The sequence below is a fragment of the Semicossyphus pulcher genome, unplaced genomic scaffold, assembly GCF_022749685.1.
Source record: "Semicossyphus pulcher isolate SPU_LCO1_2020_fin unplaced genomic scaffold, fSemPul1.0.p SCAF_5, whole genome shotgun sequence".
NCBI lineage: Eukaryota > Metazoa > Chordata > Actinopteri > Labriformes > Labridae > Semicossyphus > Semicossyphus pulcher.
In genome coordinates this window covers 33,179,149-33,201,230 of record NW_027211726.1, presented here as the reverse complement: position 1 = coordinate 33,201,230, position 22,082 = coordinate 33,179,149, and the positions used below count along the sequence as shown (strand labels likewise).

At 44.7% G+C, this 22,082-nt stretch overlaps 1 protein-coding gene across 1 annotated transcript; it reads left to right on the top strand.

Annotated features, from left to right (window-relative positions):
• Positions 1 to 669: 669 nt before the first annotated feature.
• LOC138609355 (homeobox protein MOX-2-like) lies at positions 670 to 13,247 on the top strand. The gene is made up of 3 exons (XM_069681998.1): positions 670 to 1,132; positions 6,908 to 7,080; positions 12,842 to 13,247. The coding sequence occupies exons 1-3, from the start codon at positions 670 to 672 to the stop codon at positions 13,067 to 13,069; spliced, it is 864 nt and encodes a 287-aa protein (XP_069538099.1). The 3' UTR covers positions 13,070 to 13,247.
• The last annotated feature ends 8,835 nt before the right edge of the window (positions 13,248 to 22,082 follow it).

The following is a 22,082-nucleotide window of genomic DNA, read 5'->3' as shown; positions in this document are numbered from 1 at the left end:
GCCGCTCTTCCGTCTCTGTAAACTCGACCCAGAGGAACAGACCACAGTTCCTGACGTCTGCAGCTCCACATCCGACAGCAGCTGATGCACAGTTCCTAGAAAAGCTTCAGCAGGTCAAACATCCAAAATAAATTGCCCACTTTTTCCTGAGCAGAGCGGCTCGATGGCTCACATTTATTGTGCGTTGCATTTTGGAGCATGATCACATGCATGCGGTCAGTAGCAGCGAGCCAGTGACCCAGCCTACCTCTCAGGTTACATCCTATATATAACACCCCACCCCACCCGTCTCCCTCCGCCCCCTCCCTCCCCCTCCAGCACCACTTCCCTGGAAGCTCCGTCTCCTTCCACACTGGTCCTGGTCTCCGCTGTCATCCGAGAGCCTCTCCGCCTCGCACTGTTTACCCACCAGCCGCCTGGCAGCCGTCTGTGAGCTCAGGATTAGCAGAGGCCTTTTCTTTCAACGCCAACATCTCTGCCTCTCTTCAGGCTGTCTTTGGGAATAAGGGGGGCGGGGGTCTGGAGGTCTGAGCTGAGAGGGGCTGCAGAGGAGAGCCGGGACCGAGGAGCCCACATCCCTGACTCCGTCTCTCTTCTGGATTGTCATTTCTGGAGTTCTGGTTTGAATCTTTCAGGCGGGTTTGGGGGGTTCGGAGGTCTCCCCTCACCATGGAGCACTCTCTGTTCGGCTGTCTCCGCAGCCCTCACACCCCGGCCCCCGGTCTGCACCCCACCATCACCCCCTCACCTTTGACCCTGCACGGCCGGAGCGACCACGTCTCCTACCTGGACCTCCCCAGCTCCTCGCCGCCCTGCAGCTTCTCTGCTGGAGAGGATAATGGAGTATTTGGTGCTCAGGCCCACAGAGGCCACCTGCTCCAGGAGCCCCCGCCCGGCTGGCCCGTCCCCCTACAGATGCCCTCACCCAACGCTCGGCATGGAGTCTGCTTGCCGCCGCTCGAGGCCACGGCCCCTGAACTCTGCTCGGGGGGCTCAAATCTGTGCAGCACGAACCAAAGTTTAGGCAGTGGTGACCGAACGGGGGGGTCATGTGTGTCTGGGGATTATGGACAGAGTCAGTCCTCGGAGGACGCAGAGAGACGGAGCGGTAAAGGCCAGAATGAACGCACAGGTAAGAGCGCAGAGACAAATGCACTTTGAACCCGAGCATCACTGATACTAACTGATGTGTAAGTCTTTTCTGTTATCAGGTCAGGTGGTTTCATTGCTCTTAAACTATAGATAGTAAAACAGCTGACAGACACCCAACCTGGTTTTGAGTAAAATCTAAACATAAAGAAAAAACACCATGAAAAATATAATTGTTTTGTAATAGAAAAAGACGGCGCTGGTTTGACTCAGTGAGCAGAGAGCACGCGTCCTCGAGGCGGCGGCTGCAGGCTCCACTCCCGCCCTCGGCCCTCTGCTCTCTCTGCTCTCTCTGCTCCACACACTTCCCGTCTCTCTTCAGCCGTCCTGGAACGGAAAAATGTCCTAAAAAATCATCTAAAAAAAAAACAACTTTTTGTATAAATTTCAAAATTTATTTCAAAATATTTTGTTTAAATCAGAAACATTTATTTTAGGCGTTCCAAATCCATGCTGATATCTTTATTCTATATTACAATTATTTATTGAAGTTATTTATCAGGAACCATCTTTAACTTATTATTAATGTTTTAGTGATGTTTTTTCTGGTCATAAATTTAAAGAACAAATTATTCCAGAGGAAATGAATGAACACTGATACAGTTTATGAGATAAAGAAAACACTTCACGTTTGTTGTTAAATCCTCTGACGCGTTCTTTTACTTTCCGAGACGACGTTCAGCGACGAGGCGTCTACAGATCGAGCATTAGATGAAGTGTAGACGACGCGTCAGGACATTAATGCTATAAAAGTAACATGATTGTTCTGAGCTAAAAGTTGATCCTTTGAACTTTATTTTTAAATCTAATGAAGCTTCTTTTGTAAAGTTGCAGCTCTGATGTTTGTGTGAGCCGCTGAGTAGAAACAGTTCTGACGAGGAGCCGATGACGGGCCCTTTACTTTGCAGCGGCGCACAGGAGAGTCTAAAATGAGCTTTATGTGTCTTTTTAAAAAAGAACTACACGTGACATATTTAGGTTGAATCATTCTATTAATTTAAATATAGAATTGAATTTAACACAACTTTCAAAGGCTGAGTTTAGTTTAGAACTTTCTGTGTCTGTGGCCGAAAACAAATCCTGACCTTTTACACTGACAGACGTTTAGGAGCTTCTTTTCATCAGAACCAGAAACACTTTATTCAGTAAAGTAAATTCAGCGTTAAAAAGCAGCTTTGCAAACTACAGAGTTTCTCACATTGGAAAAGTCAAACTACAGCAAAGCCACCGGAGGAGAACTCCAGTTCTGCTCACTAAAGATAAAACTGGAGTTCAGATTACTGTAAAACAAAAATAAGATGGCAACAAAAGTGTGACCTGACTGAGGTCAAAGGTGAAATAATAAAATAAAAGATCAGATTATTTATGGGAGAAAGAGAGAAATGTCTTTAAACATTGTCCAGTCACACACCTGCAGAGTCCAGGTGTTACACCAGGTCACTCCTGGAACAGCATGCAACAGCTCCCCTGAACATTTGTTCATAAAAGCTTTAATCAAACCAGAAGGAGAAATAATCCAATGTATTAAAGTTTAGTTTTAAAAAGATTTCACTGAAAACATAAATAAAACTTGCACCTTCCTTTAAAGGCTCAGAACGATTAAACACAATTATAACATGTAACCGTGGCAACACGGTGAGTGAACACTGTTCTTGTATGTGCTGTGAACATGTTCTGAATAAACGGATCATATTCATGCTCTTGGATGTTAATGATCACAGATCAATGATTTTATAATTAGATGAGTAAAAGGTTTTTAGAAACATCAGTTTAAAGCTGCAGCCAGGATTTAAAAAATACTCCCCGTCGCTTCATCAAGCAGGACGATTGTTTTTGACATGATACATGAAAGGAAAATATGTTTGTTTATTTCAATCATATTTCCTGTTAAAAAAATCGGTTTATTTCTCAGACAAAAGCTTCAAGTAACAATCATGAAGATGTTCATGTAAATAAATGTCTGTAAGTCTCTCTCTCTCTCTGAATGAGGTAACACCTGCTGACTGAGCCTATGGCCCACTGATGAAAGCCTTTCATCTGCAGTATATAGTATTATTATGGGCTGGGTGTCTGCGGCGGCGCCCAGTTAGTGACGCGTTTTCCATCAGCCAGCAGTGGTTGGTCTGCCAGAGAGGGTAGGCGGAGCTAAGCGGCTGCTTTTCCGCTCTCTGCAAGTGTTGCGAGTAAACAGTAATCTACTATGGCTGAACAAACAAAGGAAAGATGGATGACTACAGATACAACTTCAACAAGAAGTGAAAATCCAAAGAAGAAGAAACAAACTCGACGCTCAGATGAAGCAAACAGTCTGAAAAGGAAAGCGACCGTCAGCCAGGGAAATCAAGAGTTACAGCCGGAGCCGACCGTGGACGTCTGCTCACCTGGGACGTGTGCGCTCATAAAAACCGTTTATCCCTGAAGGTGGCGCCAAAGAGAACGAAGCGGAGAATCTTTAAGTTTTCTCCACACAGCCAGGAACAAAAGTTGGTGCATGGCAACAAAATACTTCATTTATTTACTTTTGTTTTATTAAAACGGACCTTCATATTGAGGTACACATAAAATCCTTGAAGTAGTTAGCATACATATTAGAAGCATCTTGGCTCTTTCTTAGTCATTTAAACACAATAAATGGCTTAATCTGCGTAACTGCATTCTACAACTACAAGGCCGTTAACGAAGAGTTATCCCTCAAAATCTCCCCAATTATTACTGCTTATTTATAGAAGGTAAAGAAGGTTTATGACCTTAATCTGTTTTGTATTAGTACTGGTCCAAACATTTTATAAGGCCTGTACTGAGCAAAGAATATCAACCTCTTCTACTTCCTTAGGGACAGTAAAAAAGCAGCCATTAGGAGGTCAATAAAGGAAATGTCTTAGTAATTAAACTACATACTGAGAATAATAAGGGCTTTATATTGGCCTCTAAAGAGACATCTGCTACAATTACTCCTCTAACAACAGTTAATATGTGTGCCTTAATAAAAAGTATAACCAGACTGAAATAAAGTTGCATTTATAAAGCGCGTAATATGTTTTATGTTGGACTTTAAAGGCAGCATAAACCAGCCGATGAAGATGAGGTGAGTCGATAAAAAGATCCAGAACCAAACCGACACTGCGGTGAATCTTTCCTTCACATACAGTTACAGTAACATGTGAGCTCTCTCCAGGCTGTTAAAGTATTAACTGATTTGACCTCAGCTGTGGCCATAAAAAAATCCTGTCCACTGTTTCAAATATTAAAGGTGATGTTGAACGTGCAGGTTAAAGTTCAGCGAATAAAAAGTGAACTTCCTGGTATAAACTTGAAACATCTGCACACATCACAGAGCTCATCATCCTGCAGACATGAACCCACACGAGTTAAAAGCAGGACCCACATCTTAATGATTTAGCTCCTCTGACGGGCAGCTTGAGTCGGTGCCAGGTCCAGAACTTTCCGTCTCCCCCCGCGCCGACGTCCCGGCCAGCAGAGATCCGGAGCTCTGACTGACAGGTTGAACACTTCGAAGGATCCGCGGGAGCTGCCAGCGGCCAAACCCCAATCCAATTTCCTAACTCTAACTTCATTGGCACTCGCAGAAGCCGCAGCACTTTTATTACAGCTCTTTCTGGACTTCCTTTAGAATAGTCAAGTTATGATGAAATATAGAAAGTTTCTGACCTGAAACTGTGTGGATGCTGAAGCTGAAAAAACGACTCTGAAACGTCCGAATCTTTTCATCTTAAAACTTGAGGAATACATAAAAACCTGTGATTGCGCTGATTGAGATAACATAAAGAGGGATAATATGACCCAAAAAGCAGATGCTGAATGTGTTTGTGTCACTAGGTGTGTGTGTGTGTGTGTGTAGTGTCACATTACAGCTCAGACTGTGTGTGCTTTCCTGGCCCGCTCTGGTTTGTCAGCACGTCCCACATTTACACGACTAATGAAATGTCAGCTGATTTATGCAGAGAGGCCTGTGATCAGTGCACAAGTTATTATTCACTATGACAGATGAGTTTGAAAACACAGCATTCATCATCACATCCACTGATGCATTAAAGGGATGTTTGAAATGTGACTTTCATGGCAGATAATATGAGAGGAAAATATGATTCCACTCTTAAAGCTCGAAACAATCAGGGGACAGTTCAGTGTTTGTGTGACACAAGAACGGACAAGTAGGACGGAGAAGTTCCTCTTAAATATTAAATGAACATGTGACTTTAAAGTTAGTTTCTAGGAGCAAAAGTGCGTTACATGTTTTTTAACCTCTTTAGCCCCCTTTTTGTGAGTGACAGCATGAAGCCGAGCAGAAACAGATTTTCTTGTGATCGACTTTAATTAACGGCTCTTCAGTTTAAATAACATCATGATGCAGATTAGGAACAACATGAAGCTCTGTCAGGTCTGTCCTCAGGAGGAGTAAGTAAATGTATCTCCAGTTGAAAGTTTAGCTCTAGAACAGATTGTTAGCTGTTAGCTGTTAGCATGCAGAGTCTGTTCATGGAGATTAAGAAGAAGCTAAATCAGATCACGCTGATGGAGCCGGGATGTGGATTACGCTCCGCCTGCTTTAGCTCTCCACACGGGCAGTTTGTCCTGCAGACACACGTGATTGGTTGATTCTACTCAGGCTACAAACGTACTACAAACATTACTGCCAAGGTTAAAACAGTTACAGCTTAAATCCTCACCAAACTCATGAAAGCACACACACCAAAACACACAGCAAACAGGACAACATGTTTGAAACGTGTCATCAGCTCACATGTGAAGTCAAGTTATTATAAGTAGGATGGGCCCCTCCTCCTCCTGGGCTCTTCGTCACCAGAAGCTCACGCTCACGCTCACGCTCACTCTCACGCTCACGCTCACTCTCACGCTCACTCTCACTCTCTCGTATGACTTGATGATGACATTTTTAAAATACTACAGACGATGGCCTTTGGCCCACGTGTCTTCAGGTCAACAAAGACCTTCAGTTGTTTAACGTAGGAGCGGTGATTACACGTAGATTGTTGTATATTGTTCTCATGCATGTGAAACAATTCTGATTAACCAGGAGCCCAAAGGAAAGCCAAAGGTTGAAACAGGATAAGAACTCCTCTGGTCCAATCACAATCCCTGAGAGCTTTCTACCAACCCGCACCTGCTCTGACAAACAGGTTGTGGTTGGTTAACTAACTGCCTGGTTGGCAAACTTATGATGAGAGAAAAAAAGGGAGCAGAAACACTACAACCCAAACCCAGCACGGTTTGCAGATCCACTTCCTGTTTCTGTTTTATTGACAGAACAGTTTTCTTGTTGAGACTCTGGATGAACTCACGCGGGTACGATAATAAACTCACCTGACTGCTTGCATGCTTGTGCTGTGATGGTGTTTTAGTGTTCACAGATCTGAGATATAACTTCTCAAGATAATCTTCAAACTACACTCATCCTACACTTTATATTTCCTCTGAATAAACTTTGCATTTCAAGGATTATTTAGTGAAAAATGAGAGCCTTGATCCCAAAGAAAAACAGTTTGAGATGTGACTGACAGTACTGACATAGATGGAGGCGTGTGGGAGTGAACCACGTCCTGCGACACCCAAACGTCTGCATTAAAAGCTGATTGGCTCCTAATCGTCTGCTCTCATATTATTTTTGTTTCAGAGGCCCCTGCAGTTTATCAAACGCCCCTCTTTTTCTTTTTTCACTCTGCCTCCCCCCCCCCCCCCCCTCTTCTGTGGCTGGAAAAAGTTCTGTTTTTCATTTCAGAGTCCCCGGACGGGAGCTATAAGTCAGACATGAACAGCAAGCCCAGGAAGGAGCGCACGGCCTTCACCAAGGAGCAGATCCGAGAGCTGGAGTCAGAGTTCGCCCACCACAACTATCTGACCAGACTGAGACGCTACGAGATCGCCGTCAACCTCGACCTCACCGAGCGACAAGTACGGTACCTGCTGCATGACTGAGAATCAGTGACAGGGCAGAGGAGACGCACCATACAGAAAACATCACAATATAAGCTAACGTGCTCCAGGACGTGACATACAAGTAAAAGGAGGAGTGTTAGCTTTAGCAACAACATGGAGAGGTTTTAATGACAAACTCTTGAGCTGTTGTTTGACTCTGGAGAGTTTTAAGATTCTGCTTTTATCAGCAGAGATCCAAAGCAGAGTGTGAACAAGGACTTTTATACTCCATGAGCGTCCTAGCATGTTAGCAAGTGAACTTTAAACATAAATAAAGTTAAATAAGAATAGAATGATTTCAAATGTCTAGTTTGAGTTTACGTCCTGCATGTTATATTTGGAAGATTAAACTACTGTACAAGTTAAGAAGAGCTGAGAATCAACTGAGGCAACAAAATTCACTAACTTATAGAAATCATAAAGGTGCAAGCTGTCCCGCCCTGAAGTGCGACAAGGTTGACAGAGGTCATGGGTCAAAGTTGCACACAATCACACTCACCTCATCTTCATCTTTACCTCGACGGCACTTTGTCGTTTCCATCATATTGTATTTTCTTTTATTTGTTGTCTCTTCTACAAACCGCTGACCCAAACAGCTGATCCCAAACTGTGCACAGCATGTGTAGGTACACAGGCCCGGTGTGCAGAGCAGGACATAGTGCCGAGGGAAGGGCTGTCTGATGTCAAGGACGAACTCTTTGAGGGACTCTTTTAAGTGGCTAAAGTACGCGGTACTCCTGACAACGTCTGCAGCGCTGCTTAGCTTAGCTGCGGTGTAGGAACTCTGACTTCTCCTTAGGCCGGAGATTTTGTTGCTTTTTAACCTTTGCGTACACAACCGGCTGCGTCATGAATGTTATTGTTCACATACTAGGCCATGCACTACGTGTCACAAAAGGCTACCTCTAGAGGGCGCACCAGAGAGCTCAGGCCGTATGCTACTACCGTATGTGTGGGACGTAAACAACAGACATGGAGACACTCGAGGAGGTTACTGTGATGTTCATTCAGAATTCTCAAAACTCAAAACTCTGCAGCCAGCTCAGGCGACTGATGAGCGGTGGACAGAACACACCGTCTGCTCCGTCCCCGCTCCGTCTCTCCAGCATGTTCCTCCGTGCTCGGACGTAACGCTCCCGGACTCGTTCCCATTTAGTTTTGCAGGTTTCCACGTCGACTTCTAAACCAGAACTTATCTGTCTGCAGCTGTTTGACAGCATGTTTGTCTCTGTGCAGCGGCAGCGACACATCGTACAGATGTGGATCATTGTGGACTCGGTCTATCAGCTCGTCTTCAGAACTTTCTGCCATTGTTGTTCCTGCTGCTGTGTTGACCCTGTCACATCCCCTCTGCCTCCACACTGCCCCTACTGCTCATGTGCAGACTGCCTCATTTTTGAGGATGTGCACAGCCGATGCTCCAAACAGATGCAGGACACGCAGGGCAGCCATCATGTGCACGCTAACACGTATTTAAAAGCAAGTATATCTCTGGCTTAACGGGCCGTGCTGACTGTTATAAACTTACTATTGATACGTACCTCATTAAACCCAGCTTGAGGAGTGTGTCATTGTTCCTATCTGACCAGAGTTGTACATTTATTTTTGAGACTAAAGAAGCTAAAAGAGCTGTCCTAATTATAATGTGAATGCTTGAGAACACCACTGTCCTCATAGCCTTAACTGTCCTCTGTGAGATCTTAAAGAAACTTCATGCACAGCGACGTCCATGACTCAGTGGATGAAAGCAGCTGATGTTTGGTTCCCATTAAAAAACTGTCCAAGACTTCACAGGAGAAAAAAACTGTCTGTGTTTTGACGTTAGCAAACGGTTGGACATGTCATGCTAATGCTCTGAAGCTAATTGATTCCAAACCACAGAGACTCTTTGAAACGTCAGCGTGCTGCTCTCTCTGTGCGTGTGTGTGTGTGTGTGTGTGTGTGTGTGTGTGTGAAGCGACTCTCGTTGTGTCACGGTCCAGATGTTTCCTTAAAGCTCACTGAGAAACATTTGTATGAAGTTAGCGTGTTGTAAGTACACTCTGCTGCAGGGTTTCTCTGAGAAGAAGAGGAGACGACTGCAGGTCTTTACTGCCTGCAGCGTGACATCGAATCGTTTACCATGTAAAAGACTGAAAGTGTGTTAAAGTTATGAGGAAACACAGAAGCATCAAACTGTGGCTTTTATTCAGTAAATTATGACAATAAGATGAGACGGGCCGTTTAAGGTGAAGGATTACCTCGCTCAGATATTCACATTGTGGTGAAATGATGCAAAACTATGGAGCAGCTCTGGGGACAGATTTCTTTTTGCATTTGAGAGTAAAGTGTAAATGTTGAGGACAAACCTTCAAACAAAGCTGGTAGAAGTTAAATTAATCAGATATCTCTTGTTTTCTCTTCTGCATTTGGAGAAGCAGCATTTTCTCATAGACTTCTATAGGATCAGGCTTCTTTTAGGTGTAGTCGCCCCCTGCTGGCTTTGCTTTCATCTTGCTATTTAATTGGTGGACTTTTTGCGTATAATGTTGCCATATTACTGACATTTTGCTGATTATCTTTTTACGTGAAGCTTCGACGTAATTTGTCGTTTTCTGTGAGTGTGGAAAAAATGCTTCCATGGACTTTAATGAAAAGATAAAAGAGTGTTCTGTGTGTATTAATCCTCAGCGCTCTTTATGGTGTCCTCTTAATGTCTTTTTATCAGTTTAAATAACAACATCCTCTCAGTCTCCTCGCCCCATGAGGTCAGTGCAGTTAGAGGCTCGTTGGCTCAGATGAATCAGTGTTTTGGCTCGGGCAGCAGCCAGGACAACTCGCCCAGGATTCACTCCTTCCTGTCTGGATCCGAGTCCCTCATCACTCCCCCTCAGTTTGGCTGCTGCTCCAAACGTCTCCAACAGAGGTCCAATAAATCCGTGCATGAGACGGTTCACTCTGGATCTTCACCGTCTTTACTGTCATCTTAAAGCTTCTGCATCACAACAGTTTATAACTCGTGTGAAAGTTTCTTATTAGTGTCGTAAAAAAGATGCACTTCACAACATCTTTGCATGACCAAACCTTAAAGCTGCACAAGTTAATAGACTAACTTTATATAAATAACAGATGAAATGAATAAGAATCATCAAAAACCCTACAGTTCTCCTCAGATGAGGAGCATTTTAGCGTCTTTCAGCTCATTGTTTTGTTCCACTCTTTCGGTCGGTCTCGGCATGGCCCGAGAATTAAAGGAGCCCCATGTAAAACATGTTCAGGATTCCAGGATGCTGTTAGAGCTGTGTAAAGTTTAATCAGTTGAAGGGGGTCTATATTCACTTCTTCAACTTGTTACACAACGATAATGCTCTTTACGTCGGCCTAAGCAGACCTTTTTTCAGTGTCGTCAGTCGGCCACTCGTGATATTAAACGGCCAGGGACAGGGATAGCTCGCTTAGCTTAAATAGTTTGGCTTGATAATAATGACAGCGTCGTTATAGATGCATTTGTATTTTGCTTAAAAAACCGAGCGGCAACCTCCGTTGTTTAAAAATTAAGCCAGCACTGAAGTCCAGCGCAGTTCCTCTGGTGTCCACTTGAGGCTGTCTCCAGCAGTGAGTCAGTCCCCATAGAGCCCCATGTTAAACTTTACAGCAGAAATAAACATGTTTACAGCCTGGTACAAAAAACAGTTTGGGTCTCTATAGCTCATTTCTCTCTTCATGACAACTGTACGGGGAGAATCTTTATACAGCTCACCTGTTTACATTATATTAAGGCTTAAAGTGATGCAGCATTAGGGGCGTGGCCTCTTTGAGTGACAGCTGGGAGCTGCTAGCTGTCTGCTAGGTGTCCCCTCAGCTAACTCAGTCACTGAACGTAACCTCTGCGCCGTGTTTGTGCTGTTGGAGCCTTTTGGAGATTTGTTCATGTAAATATCAGACAGATAATCTGTGTGTGCGCTTTATTGGACGAACAGAGCGTCCAACACGTCTGACTGTTTCCACACTCACTCACATTATACTGTTATATTATTTATATGTTAACACTAATTAGCAGCTGTGCTCACCCTACCTGGCATGTTAGGTCGTTCAGTGTTTGTCATACATTGATTTAATTGTGCGCCGGACATCCAGGAAACCAACATGGCAGCGGCCAAATCCCAAACTTGAGGCTTCAAGAAAGCAGTGGGTGACCTCCCGCTGGCTACGTCCATCATTAATACAGTCTATGGTTTACTCTCATGATCTTCCTTCTCCTATTCCTTCCCTGTGCACCAGACGACTTGGACTTTATCTTTCCAACCCTGACATTTCAAAAATGTTCATTTTCTCTGGCTGGTTGTCTGTAAACGCAGATTCCCCACACGCCAAACTTTTTTCTCTCCCCAGAATGCTGCTACTGATAACAACTTTTTCCCAGTGATTATCGACAGTTGGAAAACCACCTAAGAGGAGTTTTCTCTGTTCTACATAAAATACATCCTGCAAAATAAAAGCCCCAGGATATACGAGTGTGCGGTTGATATGTACAGACGTGTGGGTTATGAACGAGGGAGGAGGGGCTACCAGTGAGAGAGTGACAGGAGTTTGGACAGGAGACGGAGTCATGAGAGGACTGGGGCGTATCATTGGTCCAGATTGAATGTCCCGGTCTGAGGCAGCAGCTTATTCATCACTGTGAGAGATACGAACACGATACGAGAGCAGGGCGAGCCAGCAGGTCAGTGTGACTCAGGCATCAGCACATTTCTGTTTATGTGGAAATACAGTACGACGCTGTGATACTGACTGTAACACCACAACATGCATCTCTTCATTACGCAGCCAGAGGGAAATACAAACGAGCAAAGATGTCAGCCAACAGCACGCCTACGTGCTCGAGGTAATGCTGTAACTTCTGCGCAGGAGTACGCGCTGTATGTTGAGAAGAACAGTAAAGTCATGAGGCTTTTTTCCGAAATACATTTTGCAACAAATTTCCAGAATTAAATTAAAACTAAACGGGAAATTCATCCTGCAGCAGTGAAACAGGCTATAACGGCTGCAACATAATCCTTGATGGGTCAAAGGTCGTCCTCTAACAGTTCTTGTTGTCTCCACTGACAGGCTCAGATTGTTATTCTAAGTGTGTGACAACGTCACAGAAAGGATCCCTACAGAGATAGACCTTTGGGACAAACAAATCATTAGACTCTCCTGTTCAGTTCCTGAGTGAAACCAACAGTAAATGTTAAGTTTAGTTTTTTGTACCTTATGATTTAGGATTCATATAAAAAACATGTACATGAGAACTTATTGAAGCCTAAACCTTTTTCTTCAGCCAAACCTAAACACAACCAAACTTTACGTTTCACAACATTAACCATGTGTACATTTGTGTTGCACATCCAAAACTCATAATGTGAAATGTTTCCCAGCAACACTTTATTTTGAAAGTTAGACAGACTTTGTCTATCTATTATTGCTAACTTTATTTTGAAAGTCTAACATATTGTTATTATAACGGTGTGGGGCCGCTGACAAAGCTGCTGTAAAAGCTGGTTTAGGCACTTTGGAGTTTATGTTTGCAGTAGACACACGATAACACTTGTTTCATGGAACAGAGGTACACAAGAAATGATTAACAACCAACTCACACTTTGAATTGTTACATAGCATTCAGAATTGGGTTGATATAAAGAGGAAAACATAGCTTGTTGTACGTTGTATTGGAAGAAACCACAACAGTCCCGTCTTTCTGTTTGTTTCCTCTCAGGTGAAGGTTTGGTTCCAGAACAGGAGGATGAAGTGGAAGCGCGTGAAGGGAGGCCAGCAGGGGGCAGCAGCGCGGGAGAAAGAACTGGTGAATGTAAAGAAAGGGACGTTACTGCCGTCTGAGTTCTCAGGGATCGTAGGACTGCAGCGCTCAGCGAGCCCGCCGAGGCCGGCCACCGAGGAGGACAGTCAGGACAGCGACCAGAGCTCCCAGCATGCTCAGCTATGACCTTCAGTGGTGCTACTGGACTCGGAAAACCAAGGACGATCGGCTCGGTGAGACGTAAAGGAAATACACATACAGAGCTTCCTGTGAGGAAAGCCTCCGAACGAACTAAGAAGTGAGACTCAGAGAACATTCCAGAGAAGCGTCACATCGATAAAAGGGCTCCGATTTTTGCACTGTCGAGGATTGTTTCAGTCGAGTTCTTCTTCTAATAGAACAAAAAAGTTCATGTTTTTTTTACAATGCATTGAACTGACATCATTAATAATTTAGAATTCTAATTATTTATCAATTTTCCCTTTTCCTTCGCCTCTCGCTCCATCTTAAAGTTTACATGCTTTTTACCTGCAAACAAACTGTGCAAATAAATGAGAAAAATTCTAATAATGTCTTGGTGGAATTTCTTGGCGTAGCTTTAGATATATTACAAAGTTTATGAAACAAATAAATTCATTTGTTCCTGCAATTACTTACTTAAAGGGTCATATTTAAACCTGGGCCCTATTTTATAAATAAAGTTATTATTATTATTATTATTATTATTATACGTAATTTTTTGACAAATGAGGCTCAAACAGTTTTAATGTCTCCAGTAGATTTCTTCAGCCTGCAGCAGTGAAACAGGCTGTAATGGCTGCAACATAATTACACACATTACAGAAAGGATCCCTGCAGAGACAGACTTATATCGCTCTCTTCAAACACACCAGACTCCATTGAAAAAAGCAGTCACTTTAGTGTGCAGAACACAGGAGTTACTGGTCTACTGCTGCGTTAATCTGTTAAGTTGTGTGTGTTATTGTGTGTTACACAAATTATGTGATGGGTCAGAACTAACTAAAGTCCCCCAAATCACTCAGTAACACAAACAAACTAGTCTGCTTATCACGGCAGCAGTAGACCAACAGCTCCTGTGTTACAGAGGTTAAATCAGTGTTTTTATGAATGGAGTCTGGTGTGTTTGCAGAGAGAGATGTAACGTCTGTGTGTGGTTAAAACAATCATCTTCCTCTGTAACAAAAAGGTCTATCTCTGTAGGGATCCTTTCTGTCATGTACACTTGCCCACAAGGATTATGTTGCAGCCATTACAGCAGATTTCATGGCTGCGGGCTGAAAGAATCGACAGGACTTTTCTACCTATTCGTCATTTAGACCCCAAAAGATGTAAAAATACAGCCCTTTAGATCCTCTCCTGGTTCCTCTCCCGTGAGAAGATGTTCTGCTGATTGATGAGTGTGTTTCTGTGTCGTCTGCAGTGTGTGAGTGTGCATGCTAATCCGTGCAGTGATGTCTGGGCCCTGAAAGCTTGTCGAGCAGCTGCAGATTCACTCAGTGGATTCAGCTCAGGCCTCCAGTCGCTCTGTGGCTTTCTGCTCCCTCTGAGCTGCTCTGTGGTCGAGCGTCGTACCCAGTGTTTTCTCTCTGTGCATGTGTTTCATTACTGTGTGTCACTGCTTGATAGGAGCTGTACACGACACAGCAGATCCCTGCATGCAGGGGGAAGACGGGGGAATGAATAAGATATTTAGAAGGTTTGTCTTATGTGGAGGAACGAGGAAGCTGCGTCTGTCCAAAATGGGAAAGTTATGGAGCCAACACACAACACGTCTTTAATCAAGTGCAACTGGTCTTCTGTCTAATGAGGATGTCCTTTGGCTGCGCAATCAGCTCAGTTCTTAGCGTGTTTATCATCAATTACTTTGCCAATATTTGTCCAAATCTGAAGACGTCTGTTCGCTCTCTACTCATCAGGAAACATCCTCTCAGCTGAACGCATGCACACACACGAGCTGGGGTGTCTGGCTAACACTATACTGTTGTTCTGAAACTAAACTGCTGAAGTGAAAGTTTTTCTTCTTCTAATGTTTAAGACTGTTTTGTAACAGCCTCAGGTAAATCCCCACCGTGATTAACATGGAGCAGAGATATAAAAAACACTGATCAAGTCTCATATACATCTGGCTCAGTGTTAACGAAAGAGTCACACCTTCTCTGAACTTTGACCTACTCATGAAGTGAAAGATCACTCGAATCGTTCATCAATAAAAAACGCAGCTAGATGTTAGAAATAATGTGAACTACAGGACACACTGAGCAGTGACACTTTAAAACTACATCTTTTCAGATTAACAAGGATCCTTTTGTGTCTCGTACAGACGCCCAGGGTGGTTAATATCAAAGATCCGTTTGGTTCAGTTTAAGCAACAAAAAAAACAACTCTACAAGGTGAAGTGCGAAAGTACGGTGGCCAACAAGGGAAGACGTCCTGCGACAACAAACGATCTCCATCAGGAGAAACAGGCTGCAAATTCAGAACGATGCAAAAGTCCAAAACACAGGCAACACAACGACGCAGACATGCTGCAAGTGAAAAAAACTAATGCATTAAAGATACTATTAAAGATACGCCCAGTGGCAACGATTGGTAATTATGGCAGCACACGTCCCAATTTAACATCCTCGGTCGGCTCCGGCTGTAACTCTTGATTTTCCTGGCTGACGGTCGCTTTCCTTTTCAGACTGTTTGCTTCATCTGAGCATCGAGTTTGTTTCTTCTTCTTTGGATTTTCACTTCTTGTTGAAGTTGTATCTGTAGTCATCCATCTTTTCTTTGTTTGTTCAGCCATAGTAGATTACTGTTTACTCGCAACACTTGCAGAGAGCGGAAAAGCAGCCGCTTAGCTCCGCCTACCCTCTCTGGCAGACCAACCACTGCTGGCTGATGGAAAACGCGTCACTAACTGGGCGCCGCCACAGACACCCAGCCCATAATAATACTATATACTGCAAATGCAAAGGCTTTCATCAACTCATACAGGCACGTGTGTCCTGCAGCAAGGGGATTCTCTTCATCTGCCATCACAGTTTCCAGGTCATCCTGTTGGTGAGAAAAGCTGTTTGGATGCTCCTGATCGTTCTGCTCCTGGTCCAGGTTGTGTTTTCTGTGAGCTGAAGATGAAGCGCTGGTGTTGAGCGATGGATCCGGTCAGTGTCAGGCCTGATCCTGGGTGAAGCTCGACCTTGACCCCTGAGGGAGCAGCTCTCCTTCAGCAGGAGGAGGTCGTGTTGTCGTAACAGTCTTTCATGCCAACATCAACAGAGCCAGCCGAGGGCCTTCCCCCGCCTGTGCCTGCTCCGCTCTCCAACAGCATGATTTAGTAGATTCACAGCGCTGTGTGGGTGATGACGGCTGCTGCACGCTAACTTTGTGAACGTTTCAACAAAGCTTGCACTTTGAATCAGAGATTTTTCATCAGGCAGAGTCTCAGATTTTCCTCAGTGAGCGGGATGTGTCTGTGCCGGGTTTCTCACAGATTTTACAGACACTTTGGGATTCTTCCACAAAGTTCATCTGGGAAATATTAAAAACAGCCATCTGTGAAAAATCTACCACTGCTGCATGTTTATTCAGATAATTAGCACCGCTGGACGGTTGTGGATCTCTTTGTGTTTTCATGGGAGAGAAAATGAATCTTGAATCTGAGAAATCTTCCACATGTGTGTTTGCTCAGTCCTGGTTGAGTGTGTGTAATAATGTGATGGTAACCTTTGTGCGGCTGATAGCACGCTGTGACAGTGGAAAGAGCGATCTGAGGCCAAGGAATTTTCTCGTCTCAGGAAGTTGTTCAGATTCTGCAGATTACGGCCGAATGAGACTCAATGACGAAACGCAGGAAACCACAAACCCTCCAATAAACTGGCAGAGACCCTGACTGACAGCTGGTTTACCCATTAAGAGCTGCAGCCTCTGGACTCTGATCCACGCTGACTCTTAGTGGGACCAGGGAAACGGCTGCATTAACTCTAAACGTGACTTTATACCTGGACTGATCAAATTCTGAGACACACTAGGTAACAGGTACATCATGACCTCGAGTGTGATGTTGCTTAATTCACACCACAGGCCTGTAGTAGGAATCAAGTTCAACATATCAGAGATATCTTTAGTTTTCTGGCTTCACTAACCCGAACAAAAGTGATCCTCTAAAGCCGGAGATAACCACATGCTTTTAACCACGCATTAGCATGACGGCTGCCCTGCGTTCCCTGTGTCTGTATGGAGCGTCAGGTCTGCACGTCCTCTGAAATGAATGCTACGCATACGCAGGATGCAGTCTGCACATGAGCAGTAGGGGCAGAGGGGATGTGACAGGGTCGACACAGCAGCAGGAACAACAAGGGCAGAAAGTTCTGAAGACGCGCTGATAGACCGAGTCCACAATGATCCACATCTGTACGATGTGTCGCTGCCGCTGCACAGAGACAAACATGCTGTCAAACAGCTGCAGACAGATAAGTTCTGTTTTAGAAGTCGACGTGGAAACCTGCAAAACTAAACGGGAACGAGTCCGGGAGCGTTACGTCCGAGCACGGAGGAACATGTTGGAGAGACGGAGCGGGGACGGAGCAGACGGTGTGTTCTGTCCACCGAACACACAGAAGCTGTTTCTGCTGTGACCTCAGAGTGAACATCACAGTAAGCTCCTCGAGTGTCTCCATGTCTGTTGTTTACATCACGCACATACGGTAGTTTCATACGGCCTGAGCTCTCTGGTGCGCCCTCTAGAGGTATCCTCCAGTAACACGTAGAGCAGAGACATGTATGTGAACAATTGCGTTCACGGCGCAGACGGTTGTGTACGCGAACACAAGGTTAAAAAGCGAGAATATCTCCGGCTCAGTACGTCAACCCAGGGTTTACTAAGCTAGCTATAAGTGCATTCACATGAAAGAGGCGGAGTTTGATGCATGTGACCAATCGTAAACATGAACAGGTCTACTGTCAGCGCAGAAGCATATTTAACAAACTTAGAGCAAACTATAATATCAGACAAATATTAAGAAGTCAACACATAGTCATAGATCAGCCGATCACTTCTCCATCATTAGTGATCAATTAGATCTGAATAAGTGTCCCTTTGTTCATGTGACCTTTGAACCCTGATATCGCAGGATGCTAGCCGTGCTTCTACTTGAGCAGTCAGGAAAATGTGTGCCAACGTGTTTCAGATTCACTGAAGAGAACCGATCAATAATCAGTACCAGTCGGTTTCGCAGCTCGTGTTGTGGTGACATATCAAAAATGTGTCAGTAACTGTAGGTTGAGTGTAAAATGAGTTTCATTGCGATGAACTGTGACAAAGCTAAAGACACTGTCACACACATTTTCCCTCACACGTGTCTCTGCTGTGTTTCTGGGGATTTCCAGGGTCTTCCCTCTTCCACAGATCTGATTACTCCTCCATCCTTTTATCCAGCTCTGTGAAATTTTCCAGGGTTTTGTTTTCCAGTCATCAGGACGTTTCACCGTCTCCTCGGCTGCCGCGGTGCCACATGCTGTCATTGCCCTGCCGGCTTTTTCCGACCGCTGGCTCCTGACACCGCAGCAGTCCTTCATTAAGCTCCGCTCCGACGTTCCTCTCAACCACAAATAACCCGACTGCATGGAAGAGGACGTTTCCTCATTTTCCCCCTTTCTTCTTCTGGTGAAGGTGAACGGCACCTAATTATCAGAGCTGATCTCAGACAAACGTTCGGAGAAGAAGCAGAAAGAAAGCTGAGCTGCACACAGAGGGGCCGAGAGAGAGGACAAATGAAAGGCTTTGGTGGAGTGGAGTCTTGTGGTGAGGCCGGCTGCTCCTCGGGGGCTAAATAAAGCTGGAGGAGGAAGAGGAGGCAAGTGAGAGAGAGCAGGTTGATGACAGACGAACCCTCGTTCTGACCGTCAGCGTCCTGGGGAGTCGACCAGGCTGAGACCTGCCACTGATCAGATCTACAAACGTCTCTGATGGAGGATCTATTTTTACTTTCACCTCTGAACTCTGCAACAGAAACAGTCTGATAGGATTAAAGAAAAGAAGTTATAAAACAAAGGAATAGTTACACTCAGTTAGATTGTGCCTTCAGTGAGGAGACTGTAGGTTACTGTTTACTGTAGACTGTAAGTTTTAGTTACGGGACGATCCCAACCCGACGAGAGGGAGAGACGGCGCGGGTCAGAGAGAGATGATCCAGAGCGTGATCCACAAGCAGTGTTTCAGAATTACTAACAGTTTATAAGCATGCAGCGCAGCGAGGACTCCGATCTGTGAGTGTCTCCTGCTCTGCTCCTGACTCAGTAGGGTCGCGATCACTCCCGTATTTCCATGAACAACCTTTATAAAGAATAAAATACGTCTCCACAAGCTGTGAATGAGATGAGCCGGCGGTGATCCACTCATAGTTTATCAGAGTGGTCATGAGCGTGCGGAGGAGACAGACGTTAGGACAGGAGCAGATATGACACAGGTGTGTGTGTGTCTCCTGCTCTGCTCCTGAAGCAATGACGTCGTGATCTGTCCGTGTTCCTGCGCACAGTTAAAGTGTAAACTCCGTCTCCACATGCTGTCATATGTCCGTGTGCCGTGTAGTTCATATATTTCACTGATAACACAGAGCTGTGGAGGCGGCAGGCTTCATGATCAAACAAAGTTTCATGTCACGTGACGGGATGCAAAGCCAGGGTTGCCAGGTCTGTGGTTTTCCAGCAGAATTGGGCGACTTTTCAAGGCACACTTCGCACAGCCCATGCAACGGTTCTGACTCTGTGCATGTTTGGAATGTCACAGACACCTGTTGGGTTTCGCGGCTCGGTACTAAATGACCAAAGGCCCAGTACCGGTCTGCGAGCCGGTGGTTAGGAACCCCTGAGCTAACAGACCGTCCAACAAGTCTGACACACAGTTTTTACACGTATTCTTTTTTTATTTGTTAGCACTAATCAGCAGCTGTCTGCGTGTGTGCTCACCTGACTTGTTGGCTCTTTCAGTGTTTTCTTTGTCGCCTGTTCACAGCAGTCAGGATTGTTGTTGGCTTTTTTGCACAGAGTGATGACCTTTCTTTAAAGTTACCCCGGCTCCCCGCCACAACGTCTCTGAGCTTCTTCAGTCTGACGGTCAGCTACCAACACAAATCTCCTTCTGCAGGAAACACGATAGTTAACGAGCTCTTTGGCAAGCTAACAAATTAGCCTTTGGTTTAGACGGTTTAAATTTGATAACTTTTGATAACCCTTCCCTCTTCTCCAGCGCCAGCCTCTCATCCCAATATGGTCACTTCTGGCTCCAGATGGTGACGGCCAAAAAGCCAAAGTTAAGGCTTCACTGAAAATAGACATCGTAACATTTATAAAGCTCACTAAAGAACATACTGTCCATGATATAACAAGTAGCTTTCAAGTGTCTCTTATCTTTCAGGAACTACCTTCAAATATCTCCAACTTGTTCTAAACAAACCCAACCACACGATGTTTCCTCACGCTGGTCCTCCACCATCCAGCGCCGCAGCTGACAATAAAATAAACTGACGCCGTTTCTCTCAAATTTTAATGTTAAAAAAACAAACAGAAAATAGATCTGTGCCAACAGCTGTCTCCTGCACATGTTTAAATCAGTCTTTCATCGATGTCTCTCTTTTCCCCCAAACACTGTCAGAGGAGGTCTGGCATGTTTGAGCTGACCACAAGGCGAGGAGGAGGGAGGGAGCCATGGAGGGCGGGAGAACAAAGAAGACATGTGAGGTGTAAAAGCACAGATTAAAGTTCGGTACACAGTGTGAAGCGTGTATTGTAAAGCCATGATCAACAGAGGACCATGAAGAACAGGCAGGGTCAGGACTTTGGGCCTGTGGTTGTAGGATGTTGTGATTTCAGCCGAGCTTTGAGGACAAACATCAGGAGCCATGTTTTCTTTTAGGCTTTCATTCAAAACCTTTCAGACTGTATCAAATGTTTGGTTTCAATCAAACGAATCCAGATTCCACATGATGATCTAAATACACATAGATCACACTGATTTTACACGATTTATACAGTTACCAACCACAGAACCCATCGGTTATAGTCTGACAACGATATATCGAACGACGACCAACTTCTCCGTATAGCGGATTCAGCCACGATAAACGACCTCCAGCTCAGACTCAGACTCCTCTTCCTGCGCTGCATTGTTTACAGTCCAGTCAGCAGCTCGAGAAGCGACTGTGTGTTCAGATCAAAGGTAAATTCTCCCTCCAGATGTGTCTGCTAAATAAACGCTGTCATCTCTCGGTTCGTCCCATCCCCCGGAGGAGCGCCCGTTCATCTGTCTGTGCTGAGTCTCAGTCTCACTGTAAACAGGAAGTTACACAGAGGCTGCACTCTGGCTTACTGCAGCGGGATGAAGCCCAAACAGAAACAGATTCTCTTGTGATCGACTTTAATTAACGGCTCTTCAGTTTGCTGAAAGAACAACATCATGATGCAGATTAGTGTTTGAAGAAGTCTATGAGAACACGCTCCTCCTCCTCTCCTGATGTATTCCCTCAGTAAACATGTTCCTAATGACTTTATGGTCTCAGTCTCTAGTTTCAAGTCTTCTTCAGCGCAGCATGATGTTCGTTTAGTCACTGATGCTCCCATTGAGAGTCACACAGACCAGAAGAGGGGAGGGGTTAGGGCGGGGCTACCTGTGATTACCTCTTTTCTCTCTGCCCATCATTTCCTCTTTCTTTCCCTCCTGTGCTTGTTCGTCTTGTCTTTTTGCTGTTTTATTCTTTCACACTCTTTCTGTCTCTGCTTATTTATTTCCCTTTCAATTCATGTTAAAGAAAAACATCAATAATTAACCCTTTTACAGTCAAAACTGCATGTTGACCTTTCACTGAAGTCAAATTTGTATTACACTTTATTCTACAGCTAAGAACTGCTGCGGCTACTGACAGCCACCATTCAGGTTAAAGCAGTGCTGGTATCCTATCATTCTCTGCAGACGCTCTCTCTCTTCATGTCGTTTAAAGAACAAACCGTTCGCCTGCTGCAGACGAGTTTTACCACCGACAGCGAGGGCTTCGTAAATCTTCACTGTGACGTGAAGTTCCTGTCTGCTCCAGGTCGAGGACGGACAAAAGCACCAAAACGCTCCGGAAACATCCCTGCAGCTTCACCCGAGGGGACGAGAAATAACATGAACAGCGACCCAGACCACGAGGTCGTCGGG

Coding starts and splice junctions, on each gene's coding strand:
- LOC138609355 (XM_069681998.1), top strand. CDS start 670: ATGGAGCACTCTCTGTTCGGCTGTCTCCGCAGCCCTCACACCCCGGCC. Junction 1,133..6,907: donor AGGCCAGAATGAACGCACAG/GTAAGAGCGCAG, acceptor TTTTCATTTCAG/AGTCCCCGGACGGGAGCTAT. Junction 7,081..12,841: donor TCGACCTCACCGAGCGACAA/GTACGGTACCTG, acceptor GTTTCCTCTCAG/GTGAAGGTTTGGTTCCAGAA.